The 14,887-nt window shown below is 49.0% G+C and overlaps 1 protein-coding gene across 2 annotated transcripts in view; it reads left to right on the forward strand.

The window, feature by feature from the left end:
• sdccag8 (SHH signaling and ciliogenesis regulator sdccag8) overlaps positions 1 to 14,887 on the forward strand; it is a 75,886-nt gene that overhangs the window by 27,405 nt on the left and 33,594 nt on the right. For both annotated transcript variants that reach the window (XM_064950287.1, XM_064950286.1), the window contains exons 12-13: positions 1,056 to 1,172; positions 1,548 to 1,690. In XM_064950287.1, coding sequence (XP_064806359.1) covers positions 1,056 to 1,172; positions 1,548 to 1,690 — 260 coding nt within the window. The remainder of the gene's footprint in view (positions 1 to 1,055; positions 1,173 to 1,547; positions 1,691 to 14,887) is intronic.

Here is a 14,887-nt window from a genome sequence, read left to right on the forward strand (position 1 = left end):
TGGAAGAGCAGACCATTTATTTTATTTAAACAGTTGGATGGAATTGAAAATGGCCTGGAATAAATAGATCAACCTCAGTAATATATAAATTTAGATTATGTTGACCCCACCTAAGATAGAGAACTCTCCCTATTTCTGTCTCTGAACACCAGATTTAATCCTATCTATGAAAGGAGAGTCATTTATTTTATATGCCTCCAGTTTGCATGGTATTAATAGACCCAGGTATTTCATGTCTTTGTCCATTTCCACTGAAATCTGCTTATAAGCTTGATTTGTCATGATTACAAATGGGAATTATTTCAGTTTTCTCCCAATTCACTTTGAATCTTGATACAGCACCATGTGTCAAACATTAGTCAAATAAATGACAGACTGTTCTGTTTCAGATAAAGTAAAATGTCATTTGTATACATTGATGAAACGGTGGCCTATAAGGCTGCTTACAGGGTAAGGAACCCAATGTCATTTGGGTGAACTAGAGAACTGATACTGTACACTGGTTGGTGTGGGGGTCTGTAGGTGGCTTTTGACAGTTTCTTTGGATTCATCACCTTTTACTGATTGTTATAAAAAGTTTGGTCCAAAATGGATAATATTATATGAATATTATAAATTATAATGGCCAATTTGGGTGCAATCAATTAGCTTAATATTTCAGAGATCAAATTACATTTCAACAAAATATTGTTACAGGAATGCTAATATTATCTGTTTCTAACTACCGAAACAATTTCGGAACAAACTGAGATGGCGGGTGTCTTGGCTTGCAGTTGAGTGCATTTAGGGGTGTGTCATTACAACCAATCATTAGCTACTGATTCTGAATGAAGACTGTGCATTGAGCTTTATTTATGTCAACTTCATCTTAATTCTGTTTATTATTACTGACCAACAACATTTAGTACTATATGTTAAATTCATGTACATGCAAATGTATTTGGTAAGGTTATTCTGATTCTAATGAAAGGGCTATAGTAGAACACAACTAGAAGCAGACACAATGTCAATTTCTACTGTGACCCCTTGTCCTGTCCTGTCTCCTGTGTGTCCAGGTGTGTGGGGAGCTGCGTTACCGCCTCAGCCAGGCTCAGCTGAAGAGAGAGGAGGCAGAGAGGGAGCTCCGAGACTGCAGCTCCAAGACAACACGGCAGCTCCAGATGACTGAACAGGTGAGGAGGCCGGGCATGGCAGGGGTAGTGAAAAAAGCCACAATCTTTTTATTGACTGTGCTGGTGTCACTTTTTATGCAGGAACATTTTAGAAAATGTACTTTTCTCAGGTATTTGTGTAAAAGATGGGCAAGCCCCTCTCAAGCAACTCTGAGTCTCAGTATGTTTGTTCTTTTTTGAGATTGATTTATTATTCATCCATATTTGTCATGTTGAAAACATGGGAATACTATTCCTTTTTTCAGGTTGGAGAACGTAGCATATTTGAGGTTGCATGGTGTTCCCTCTATTATTTACAGGCAAATATTATAGCGAAAAAGGGCGCGGGTGATGTATTGCATATAACTCCCTCCGTCTCTCTCTCGCTGGGGGCAGGAAGTGGAGAAGCTGGGTGTGGAGCTGAGCGTCTGCCGGCAGCGTTTGGACCAGGCCCAGAGGGACGCGGGCCGACTGCAGGCGGAGGCTCTGAGCCTGACGGAGCGGCTGGGCCGAGCTGAGCACCAACTGCACCTCACCAGGTAACCCCTAATCCTATTATACATGCCACAACACCACCCTGCCCTGTTCTGTTCCGCTGCCGCCCGCCACTGCGCCAGTGCTCAGCCCCTCAGCGCCCAGCCCGGGCACCAGTCTGCGCCAGCTCCACAGTCAGGAAGCACCGTACCTTATATTAAACTCACTCAGACCGGCTGCTGTCTCCTCTCATACAGACCTCCGTTTCTCCTTATGTGCCAAGGGACAGGGGCTTGGGGTAGGGACCGAGACAGGGGACAGGGTTAGCCGTATGGACAGAGGTAGGGACAGGGATAGCAGTATGGACAGAGGTAGGGATGGAGACGGGGGACAGGGATAGCATTATGGACAGAGATAGGGACAGAGACGGGGGACAGGGATAGCAGTATGGACAGAGGTAGGGACAGGAATAGCATTATGGACAGAGGTAGGGACAGAGACGGGGGACAGGGATAGCATTATGGACAGAGGTAGGGACAGACGGGACAGGGATAGCAGTAGGGATGGAGACGGGGGACAGGGATAGCATTATGGACAGAGGTAGGGACAGAGACGGGGGACAGGGATAGCATTATGGACAGAGGTAGGGACAGGAATAGCATTATGGACAGAGGTAGGGACAGAGACGGGGGACAGGGATAGCATTATGGACAGAGGTAGGGACAGACAGGGGACAGGGATAGCAGTAGGGAAAGAGACGGGGGACAGGGATAGCAGTATGGACAGAGGTAGGGACAGGAATAGCATTATGGACAGAGACGGGGGACAGGGATAGCATTATGGACAGAGGTAGGGACAGACAGGGGACAGGGATAGCAGTAGGGAAAGAGACGGGGGACAGGGATAGCAGTAAGGACAGAGACGGGGGACAGGGATAGCAGTAAGGACAGAGACGGGGGACAGGGATAGCAGTAAGGACAGAGACGGGGGACAGGGATAGCAGTAAGGACAGAGACGGGGGACAGGGATAGCAGTAAGGACAGAGATGGGGGACAGGGATAGCAGTAAGGACAGAGATGGGGGACAGGGATAGCAGTAAGGACAGAGGTAGGGACAGGGATAGCAGTAAGGACAGAGGACAGACGGGGGACAGGGATAGCAGTAAGGACAGAGACGGGGGACAGGGATAGCAGTGTGGACAGAGACGGGGGACAGGGATAGCAGTAAGGAAAGAGACGGGGGACAGGGATAGCAGTAAGGACAGAGACGGGGGACAGGGATAGCAGTAAGGACAGAGGCGGGGGACAGGGATAGCAGTAAGGAAAGAGACGGGGGACAGGGATAGCAGTAAGGACAGAGATGGGGGACAGGGATAGCAGTAAGGACAGAGACGGGGGACAGGGATAGCAGTAAGGACAGAGACGGGGGACAGGGATTGCAGTAAGGACAGAGGTAAGGACAGGGATAGCAGTAAGGACAGAGGTAGGGACAGGGATAGCAGTAAGGACAGAGGTAGGGACAGGGATAGCAGTAAGGAAAGAGACAGGGGACAGGGATAGCAGTAAGGACAGAGACGGGGGACAGGGATAGCAGTAAGGACAGAGACGGGGGACAGGGATTGCAGTAAGGACAGAGGTAAGGACAGGGATAGCAGTAAGGACAGAGGTAGGGACAGGGATAGCAGTATGGACAGAGACGGGGGACAGGGATAGCAGTATGGACAGAGACGGGGGACAGGGATAGCAGTAAGGACAGAGGTAGGGACAGGGATAGCAGTAAGGACAGAGACGGGGGACAGGGATAGCAGTAAGGACAGAGACGGGGGACAGGGATAGCAGTAAGGACAGAGGCGGGGGACAGGGATAGCAGTAAGGAAAGAGACGGGGGACAGGGATAGCAGTAAGGAAAGAGACGGGGGACAGGGATAGCAGTAAGGACAGAGACCGGGGACAGGGATAGCAGTAAGGAAAGAGACGGGGGACAGGGATAGCAGTAAGGACAGAGACGGGGGACAGGGATAACAGTATGGACAGGGATAGCGGTAAGGACAGAGACGGGGGACAGGGATAGCAGTAAGGACAGAGACGGGGGACAGGGATAACAGTATGGACAGGGATAGCAGTAAGGACAGAGGTGGGGGACAGGGATAGCAGTATGGATAGCGGTAGGGACAGGGATAGCAGTAGGGACAGGGATAGGAGTAGGGACAGGGATAGCAGTAGGGACAGAGGTAGGGACAGGGATAGCAGTAAGGACTGAAACTGGGGACAGGGATAGCAGTATGGACAGACGGGGGACCTGGATAGCAGTAGGGACAGAGGTAGGGACAGGGATAGCAGTAGGGACAGAGGTAGGGACAGGGATAGCAGTAAGGACAGAGACTGGGGACAGGGATAGCAGTATGGACAGACGGGGGACCTGGATAGCAGTAGGGATAGGGATAGCAGTAGGGACAGGGACGGGGATAGCAGTAGGGACAGGGACGGGGGACAGGGATAGCGGTAGGGACAGAGGTAGGGACAGGGATAGCAGTATGGACAGAGGTAGGGACAGGGATAGCAGTAGGGACAGGGATAGCAGTATGGACAGAGGTAGGGACGGGGACAGGGATAGCGGTAGGGACAGAGGTAGGGACAGGGATAGCAGTATGGACAGAGGTAGGGACGGGGACAGGGATAGCGGTAGGGACAGAGGTAGGGACAGAGATAGCAGTAAGGACAGACGGGGGACAGGGATAGCAGTATGGACAGAGGTAGGGACGGGGATAGCAGTAAGGACAGAGACTGGGGACAGGAATAGCAGTATGGACAGGGATAGCAGTAGGGACAGGGATAGCAGTAGGGACAGGGATAGCAGTAGGGTCGGGTACAGGGATAGCAGTTGGGACAAAGGTAGGGACAGGGACAGGGATAGCAGTAGGGACAGGGACGGGGACAGGGATAGCAGTAGGGACAGAGACGGGGACAGGGATAGCAGTAGGGACAGATACGGGACAGGGATAGCAGTAAGGACAGAGACGGGGGACAAGGATAGCAGTAAGGACAGAGGTAGGGATAGCAGTAGGGACAGAGGTAGGGACAGGGATAGCAGTCGGGATAGCAGTAGGGACAGGGATAGCAGTAGGGACAGACGGGGGACAGGGATAGCAGTATGGACAGAGGTAGGGACGGGGACAGGGATAGCAGTATGGACAGAGGTGGGGACAGGGATAGCAGTAGGGACAGGGATAGCAGTATGGATAGCAGTAGGGACAGGGATAGCAGTAGGGACAGACGGGGGACAGGGATAGCAGTAGGGACAGACGGGGGACAGGGATAGCAGTAGGGACAGCCTGGGGACAGGGATAGCAGTAGGGACAGACTGGGGACAGGGATAGCAGTAGGGACAGACGGGGGACATTGATAGCAGTAGGGACAGACGGGGGACAGGGGTAGCAGTAGGGACAGACTGGGGACAGGGATAGCAGTAGGGACAGACTGGGGACAGGGATAGCAGTAGGGACAGACGGGGGACAGGGGTAGCAGTAGGGACAGACGGGGGACAGGGGTAGCAGTAGGGACAGACGGGGGACAGGGGTAGCAGTAGGGACAGACGGGGGACAGGGGTAGCAGTAGGGACAGACTGGGGGACAGGGATAGCAGTAGGGACAGACTGGGGGACAGGGATAGCAGTAGGGACAGACTGGGGGACAGGGATAGCAGTAGGGACAGACTGGGGGACAGGGATAGCAGTAGGGACGGGGTCAGGGATAGCAGTATGGACAGAGGTAGGCACGGGGACAGGGATAGCAGTATGGACAGAGGTGGGGACAGGGATAGCAGTAGGGACAGGGATAGCAGTAGGGACAGACGGAGGACAGGGATAGCAGTAAGGACAGACTGGGGACAGGGATAGCAGTAGGGACAGGGATAGCAGTAGGGACAGGGATAGCAGTAGGGACAGACGGGGGACAGGGATAGCAGTAAGGACAGACTGGGGACAGGGATAGCAGTAGGGACAGAGGTAGGGACGGGGACAGGGATAGCAGTATGGACAGAGGTGGGGACAGGGATAGCAGTAGGGACAGACGGGGGACAGGGATAGCAGTAGGGACAGAGGTAGGGACGGGGACAGTGATAGCAGTATGGACAGAGGTGGGGACAGGGATAGCAGTAGGGACAGGGATAGCAGTAGGGACAGACGGGGGACAGGGATAGCAGTAAGGACAGACTGGGGACAGGGATAGCAGTAGGGACAGGGATAGCAGTAGGGACAGACGGGGGACAGGGATAGCAGTAAGGACAGACTGGGGACAGGGATAGCAGTAGGGACAGAGGTGGGGACAGGGATAGCAGTATGGACAGAGGTGGGGACAGGGATAGCAGTAGGGACAGGGATAGCAGTAGGGACAGACGGGGGACAGGGATAGCAGTAAGGACAGACTGGGGACAGGGATAGCAGTAGGGACAGAGGTAGGGACGGGGACAGTGATAGCAGTATGGACAGAGGTGGGGACAGGGATAGCAGTAGGGACAGGGATAGCAGTAGGGACAGACGGGGGACAGGGATAGCAGTAAGGACAGACTGGGGACAGGGATAGCAGTAGGGACAGGGATAGCAGTAGGGACAGACGGGGGACAGGGATAGCAGTAAGGACAGACTGGGGACAGGGATAGCAGTAGGGACGGGGACAGGGATAGCAGTATGGACAGAGGTGGGGACAGGGATAGCAGTAGGGACAGGGATAGCAGTAGGGACAGAGGTAGGGACGGGGACAGGGATAGCAGTAGGGACAGAGGTAGGAATAGCAGTCGGGACAGAGACGGGGGACAGAGATAGCAGTATGGAAAGGGATATGCTGTTTGCTACACATTGTGAATGAAGAGAAATCTATCGATGATGTTGATAAAAATAAACCTGTTTCAGTAGCAACTGATGTTTGTCTTACATTGCCAATGGCACACACACTGTCTAGATGTTTTACCAGCTCATAAAAGGAATCAGGCTGTAGCTACAGTATGTTCTTGTTCTTTCTATTTCTGCATTTCAAAAACTATAAGCCAATTTACAAGTTAATACAAAAATGTGTTAAAAATATTTTTGGGGGAATATTCTAGCAGCTGCTGTCATCGTGACATCTAGTTTTTTAAATGCAACTTGCCTTGGACCACCATAAAGTATTTTTGGAGCATTTGCTCATCGTTCCAGCTCCACCTACATACAGTATGCTACACTCCATCCTCTTTACAATACACTAAAAGATTTACAAGTATTTTCGTTATCTCAAAATGGCGTGTAGCAGTGGATAGCAGCAGCCAACAGTTTCTGCTTCCTTTGTTTCTCCTCCGTGTGGCACTGGGTCGGCTGGCGGTCAGCGGCAGATTGGCCCTGCTGGCACCTGCCTGTGCCCTGTGCCCGTCCGCCCAGCACACGGCGGGTAGGATCAGCGCCTCTCTCTCCTTCCGATGGCCTGCCAGCCGCTCAGTTCAGTCTCCTCCTCCCGCCACCTCCTCACCCCCGGCCGAGGTGTTAGATCAGAGCCAGGCACAGATGTGCCCCGCTGCCATGCAGAGGAGAGACAGAGTGGTACAGAGTGAACCGTGGTCTCATCCCCTGTCCGACGCTGTGGAGCTCTGATCTGTCTTTAAGTAGGCTTGTCTAATCCAGACAGCTGTGGAGATGGACGTGATGCTCCACCATGTGTGTCTTTCTGACTACTGTACGGTGGTGCACTGAGACCTCTGGTGCTTTCCTCTGTCATACAGCCATCTTCTGTGATCTAGCGAGAAATACGGTAAACCTGTGCTCCATATATCAGAGTTTCCTGTTAGCTCCTTCCTTCTGTTGTAAAAGCTGAGATGACCTGAACAAGAAGGATGGTTGGTATTCTCCAGTCTGGCCTTACTGTGGCTCACTAGTCTGCTCAAGGAGAGGCCTAAACACAGAACACAAGAAGGCAACGAAAGCCTCCATTCTACTCTTCTTATGAGGAAGAACAACATTCAACATTGTTGCTTTTCATTGGACTGGCCCTTTAAGTGAGCCAGTGACCAGTGCAGCCAGCCGTTGGCAGTGGAGGGCTTTTTGTTAGGCAGGGGGTGTTTATGTGAACTACAGGGGGAGGTTGGCGAGAGAGGGCCAGCAACGGAGCACAGATGCAGCAGACATCTGTCCATGGACACACTCCTCCTTCAGGCCAATCTAACAGGCCGCTCTCTCTTTCTCCCCTAACGCAAACTCTACCACACTACAGACACAAATCCATCTAAATCCCTTTCGGGGGTGGTCTCTGTGAGTGTCAGTCAGTGCGGCGCCCCCGCTGTTCACTTTGGGAGGTACGGGGCCTTTGTAGAGGGGGACGCCCTCTCTGTGTCACTTCCAGGGGAAGAGGGGGCTGGAAGGCAGGCATCTGTGTGACCAGGCTTCTGAGACGGGCCTTTGATTCATGCTTTTTGTGTGTCTTCATCTCACGGGCCGAATGATCACAGCTCCCCTTGAAATGGGGGGGACATGAAGCACTTTTTGCCTTTTGTTTGTTTTTTGGGAGCTCTCTTCTTTCCACACACACACACACACACACACACACACACACACACACACAGAGAGCACCCCCCAGGCCCTGTGGCGGATGGCACTGAAAATGAGCCCCCCGTCAGCTCCAGCATTGGATCATCAGCCAGCTGTGCGTTGGGCAGCCGAGGATATGTCCTAATCCCCCCCACTCTGTTCAGCTCCTTCTGACGCCTTTGAGCCCGGGCTTTAGTCCCATTGTTTGTTGGTTTGTTTGCTCCTGTCTTTTTGTCGTTCCCCTCCCTCTCCCCTTCCCTCCTCTGCTCTACTCAGGGGACCCAATAGGGCGAAACAAAAAAACATGCCTAAAAATTAAACAGCATTCTTTCATTCCCATCACTTGCCAGATATTCAAAACCTCAAAATGTCCACTTTGTGTTTGGTGGCAATGCTCTATACTGAGGCTTGGAAGGGAAATAAGCTTTCATCCACATTTCATCCACATGAAATTCTGCATCCATTTTAATGATGGTGTTTGAGAACTGTCGTTGGCAATGTGGGGCCCAAAGTTTGGATAGATTGATAAGCATGTCCCTGCTCGAAGGAGGAACCTGCAGGCGTAGACATACACATCAAACTCCCAAATATTAATGATGCCTCTGTCAAAGCAAACCCAGACAAGCCTTCCATCTGTTTGTGGTGAACGGATGGACAGAACATTCTAGATACATTACAATAGTCCCAAAGAAGGAATGGTCATCTGGCCAGTTCACTTGGTAGATCAGTGTTTGTGTGGATGAATTGATGAGGCAACTACGTGACTGTGTGGTTCTGTGTACCTTGACCATTCTGTTCCTTTGTTGCCAGTCTGCCACAGACATAGTGATAGTATTCACCTATTTCAGATGGCTGACTGTACCTGGGTCCTGTTCAAATTAACGCTACAGTAGTGAGAATAACATACAGACATTTGAACCCACAGGCATTGCAAGGACATTCATTCGCTGGCTCGGTTTGGTTCTGATATTTTCAATGACCTTTTCCATTGAGTTGGATGTGGCAATTGATATGACAGACACCTTCGATACACTATGAACTGTCTGAGTGTCCCCCCTCTCCTTCATGTGGCCTTTCACCCACACAGCAGCAGGGAACCATTTGGGCTACAGAAACAAAGCTGCGACCACCACTGTGCCTGGGATCAAAAGTTTATCATTTGATCTCAAAATTCCATTAAACACGACACGCTTCTCTGCCCTCCCTATTTCTGTTTTTCACTCTCGCTCTCCTGTTAGTGCAGAGAGGGGGAAACAGGCCCTGAAAGGGTGGGAATCTGAAAATGAATAAAATAGTGAGCAGATGCAGCTAGATGCCAGAGGGAGATTTATGTGGAGAATCAAACTGCTGCAAACCAAGTCAGTGGGAGGTGGTTGTACAATCAGAGGCAGGATAAAAGAGCCAGTGGCACACAGGCCTCGCTCTTGTCAAAGTAGTAGTAATGAAATCTCGTCCGCTGAGCCTGCTGCCAGCCGAGAGAACCTGTGTTAGCACTTTGGGGTAAGCGCAGGCGCCGGCGCTGCCAGGTAGGAGGGCAGGCACTGAGCGGGAGCTGGGCGGCAGCCATCTTGTTCGGTAGCAGATGGCGGCAAGGCTGGCAGGGGAGGGGCTGCTTAGCAGAACTAATCAGACAGTAACGGATAGGGCAGCTGGGAAGGCTGGCGGCCAGGCGGGAGTGTGCAGGGGAACCGCAGAGTGTCATGATGTTGACAGTGGTGTGCCCATTGGCCTGGGATGAGACCTTGCCGTGTCTTCTCGCCTCGCTGTTGGGTGCCCCTCTCCCTGCCACCGTGCCTCGGCCAGCCCGGCCCTCTCACGTGTCAAGGTACAGAGACCAACCTGCTCCAGAGAACGTGTCTCCCCCCCCTCTCTCTTTTTATAACCTTTGCGAGGAAGGTACAGAGGGCATCACGGCTATTTGTTGGGATAATGAGTCAGGTTTTAGGATGTGCCTCATGTCAAGTCAACTGTTTATAGGTGCTACAGTATAATCACACATAGAAATGGAAGATTCATATTTCCATTTTCCTTGTATTATTTGACTTATGTACTAGTCACTGAATGCAGATGGAGTATATTGATAATGGTATTTTATGGGGTTTGGTGACGATGCTTTTTTCCATTTTTTTTTTCTCATCACAAAATAATTAGCTATTCTTTCAGAATCGAGCAAGGAAATTCCAATCACAGCCTTATCTTACATTTCAGAGTATCTATAAAACATATGCATTGTAATTAACACACACGTCTTGAAATTGGTGCTGACATAACCATACTTATTTTAATTCTTTAAATGTTTAAAATACATTTTTAGGAAGCATTTCATGGCAGGCAGCCTCCATTCAGGCCCAGACTTTCTTTTGACCAAACACATGCATCTTCTAGTGACAAAGTATCAATGAACAGTACCACTCTCCCTCAGCAGTCAGGGCAACAGTCCCTTTCCTGTGTTTCTATGCCACCGTCTCTCCATTCCCCATTCCTCCATCTCTTCATGTTGCCGGGTGGTACATAACAGAACGCTGAGAGTCCTCAGGCAAAATGGAGGCAAATCTGTCGGGTGCAACTGTTCCCACTCGGGCCAACTCTGTCCAGAGAGAGTGCCCTACTTACTGTTTCTGAAGGATGGGTTACCATCCCTGCTTCCCTCCTCTCACCAAGACACAGGCACACTCTTCCTTCCATTTACTCCCTGGTCAATATCTCTCTTCTATCATGTGGAGCAGGTAGACAGAATCTGGGTTGTTACAGGTACATCTATTCGCTACATACTCTTTAAATACAGCTAGAATACACTTATTTTGTTCAATTATTTACATGATTTTGTTGTTAGTGTACATCTAATGGTTACACTCTAACCCCACAGTTGAAATTCCTCAGAATATGTTATAAATATGCAATATTATGCATCAGATCCTAAAGGTTTAATAAAGAGCAAGCAAGTTATGTGATGCAAGTTTTGCCATTTTAGATCCATTTTCCTCAACATTTTCCTTGTCACATGTGCTGAATACAACAAGAGTAGATGGTACCGTGAAATGCTTACTTACGAACCCTTTCCTAACAATGCAGAGTTAAAGAAAAATTTGCAAAATACAAAGATGAAATAGTAACACAATAGAATAACGAGGCTATATACAAGGAGTACCGGTACCAAGTCAATGTGCAGGGGTACGAGGTAGTTAAGGTAATATGTACATGTAGGTAGGGGTAAAAGTGACTAAGCAATCAGGATAGATAATAAACATAGTAGCAGCAGTGTGTGTGGCATCAATATATGTGTGTGTGCTGGATTGTCAGTGTAGTATGTGTGGGTAAAGTCCAGTCAGTGTGCATAGAGCCGGTGCAAGAGAGTCAGTACAAAAAATAGGGCAAACAAACCTGCCAAGAGAGGGCCGCCCACCAAAACTCACGGACCAGGCAAGAGGGCATTAATCAGAGAGGCAACAAAGAGACCAAAGATAACCCTGAAGGATCTGCAAAGCTGCACAGTGGAGATTGGACTGGACTATCTGTCCATAGGACCACTTTAAGCCAGAGCTGGGCTTTACGGAAGAGTGGCCAGAAAAAAGCCATTGCTTGAAGAAAAAAAATAAGCAAACACGTTTGGTGTTCACCAAAAAGCATGTGGGAGACTCCCCAAACATATTGAAGAAGGTACTTTGGTTAGATTGAGCTTTTTGGCCATCAAGGAAAAAGCTATGTCCGGCACAAACCCAACACCTCTCATCACCCCGAGGATAACATCCCCACAGTGAAGCATGGTGGTGGCAACAGCATGCTGTGGGTATGTTTTTCATTGGCAGGGACTGGGAAACTGGTCAGATTTGAAACAATGATGGATGGTGCTAAATACAGGGAAATTTTTGAGAGAAACCTGTTTCAGTGTTCCAGAGATTTGAGACTGGGACAGAGGTTCACCTTCCAGCAGGACAATGACCCTAAGCATACTGCTAAAGCAACACTTGAGTGGTTTAACAGGAAGCATTTACATGTCTTGGAATGGCCTAGTCAAAGCCCAGACCACAATTCAATTGAGAATCTGTTGTATGACTTAAAGATTGTTGTATACCAGCAGAACCCATCCAACTTGAAGGAGCTGGAGCAGTTTTGCCTTGAAGAATGGGCAAAAATCCCAGTGGCTAGATGTGCCAAGCTTATAGAGACATACCCCCAGAGACTTACAGCTGTAATTGCTGCAAAAGGTGGCTCTACAAAGTATTGACTTTGGGGGGGGAATAGTTATGCACGCTCAAGTGTTCAGTTTTTTTGTGTGTCTTATTTCTTGTTTGTTTCACAATAAAAAATATTTTGCATCTTCAAAGTGGTAGGCATGTTGTGCAAATAAAATGATACAAACCACCCCAAAATCAATTTTAGTTCCAGGTTGTAAGGCAACAAATTATGAAAAATGCCAATGGGGTTGAATACTTTCACAAGCCACTGTAAGTGAAAGTCAAATTAAAAGCCACTTTTTTTTTTTTTTTTTTTTTTTTTTTTTTTTTTTTTTTTTTTTTTTGCTGGGGTCTCAGTACCGATGGGATTAAAGGACACCGATGATCACTTTCTTTTAAGCGAAGAGAATTTCTGTATGGATGTCTGTGGTCTCATTTCAACAAAAAAGGTGATAGTGTTGACGACCTCATGCATAAATAAACCTGTTGATTTTAAATTTTGATATTAATTGCATTTTCCCTTTTATCATGTTATTTATTTTCGTTGGGTTCGGAAATAATAGGAATCCACTATGGGTTATGTAAAACTGTAACAATTTTACTCCATCTATACAAACATCCCATTTCATTCATTGAAATGGCACGATAAGATAAACAATTAGCACAATAGCCACATCGAGTAAGCTACTGAGTGAAAGATTGCGGGAGCGAGACCAAAGACAGAAATAATATAGTTTCTCCCTCTGCGAAACGAGCTTGTAACACCTGTATTGTGACTTACACCCATATCATGACGCACTGCACCCCCACCCTCCCGCCCCATTCCAAACTGGAGTGCCTCTGTCAGAGCCCAACCTGTGCCCCCGAACTGTTCCCCCTACGCTAACATAGAGGGTTGTTGCCATTCAACCCACCTCAGCGTCACACAAATCAACACCATTCTGTAACATAAAACACAGCCGCAGCTCTAATGGTCAGGAATCAAAAACCTTCTACAGAAGCAGTGGCCATTGAATGGAGGAAAACAAAGAGTGTGTTTAAACGCGACAGGAGATGGGAGCTGGAGGGTCGCGGGGGCTGTGCCCAACTCATCCCTCTCAGTACCACCTCTTTGTGTGGGCTCCTCTCTTTGTGATCAACTCCTGATGCCATCTGCTCTGTGTGGTACCGGCGCTGGGCTGACGGAGGGGAGCCCAGGCAAGGCCAGGACAGAAAGGGAGAGATTGAAAGAGAGAGAGGGAGGGAGAGAGGTTGTTCCTCTGGATAAAAGCACTGGCCACTGGGCCGCAGGGCTGAGAGAGCCACTGATGCTGCCTGCCACACAGACAGACAGGGCTATGTGAAGTCACAAAGATGATACCTCTCGGACTGTCTTTCAAATACACTCACTCTCCCCATTTCATCTTTCAACTCATTCTGTCTTGTGCACATATGTACACACACACACAAACCAAAAACAGCTGGTGCACTAATGCATTCCAGCATACTTGAGGCCAATGTGTGACATATAGTATCCCTCTGCAACTAGATCCTAGACTTCCTGATGGGCCGCCTGGGGTGAGAATAGGCAACAACACATCCGACAAGCTGACTCTCAACAAGGGGGCCCCTCAGGGATGTGTACTCAGTCCCCTCTGTTACTCTCTGTTCACCCATGACTAGGTGGCCGCGCAGGCCATTAAGTTTGCAGACGACACAACGGTGGTAGACCTGATCACCAAAGACAATAAGACAGCATATATATAGCAGGGGTGGGCAATTGGTCCCCCTTTTGAAGGCCCTCGGATCAAGCCCCCCCCCCCCATAAAAACTAAATTGGGGTCTTAACTTACTGTTGCAAGTTACAATAGCATAATACACAATATACACATGATCAATAATTTTTTTTTAGATTGGTAAATTAGTCGAGCTATCTAAACTTAGTAATCCTGGTCAAATTACCGGCCGGGCGTCCACATTGATTTTGTTATTGTTACTCACTCAGATATCGTATTAAAAAACTGCAAACATTTCTCTCCACCCTACTGTATGGCAAAATGTGTAGAATTTTCAGAAATGTACAGCTCATTTTCCTCTCTGCCCTATGGCAAATGGAGTAGAATTGCACGAAATGAGTTATAAAATTGGATAATCTTCTCTCCACCCCATGGCAAAATGTACAGAATTGCAGCAAACTTGCTTTAAAACTGCAACATTTTCTCTACGCCGCATGGAAAAGTGTGTAGACGTTCATGGTTCTGCAGGTGGGGACCACAGACCACTTCTGAGTTCCTATGCTTCCTGGCTGATGTTTTGGTCACTTTTGAATGCTGGCGGTGCTTTCACTCTAGTGGTAGCATGAGACCGAGTCTACAACCCACACAAGTGGCTCAGGTAGTGCAGCTCATCCAGGATGGCACATCAATGCGAGCTGTGGCAAGAAGGTTTGCTGTGTCTGTCAGCGTGGTGTCCAGAGCATGGAGGCGCTACCAGGAGACAGGCCAGTACATCAGGAGACGTGGATGAGGCCGTAGGAGGGCAACAACCCAGCAGCAGGACCGT

The sequence above is a fragment of the Oncorhynchus masou genome, chromosome 31, assembly GCF_036934945.1.
Source record: "Oncorhynchus masou masou isolate Uvic2021 chromosome 31, UVic_Omas_1.1, whole genome shotgun sequence".
In the NCBI taxonomy this organism is placed as follows: domain Eukaryota; kingdom Metazoa; phylum Chordata; class Actinopteri; order Salmoniformes; family Salmonidae; genus Oncorhynchus; species Oncorhynchus masou.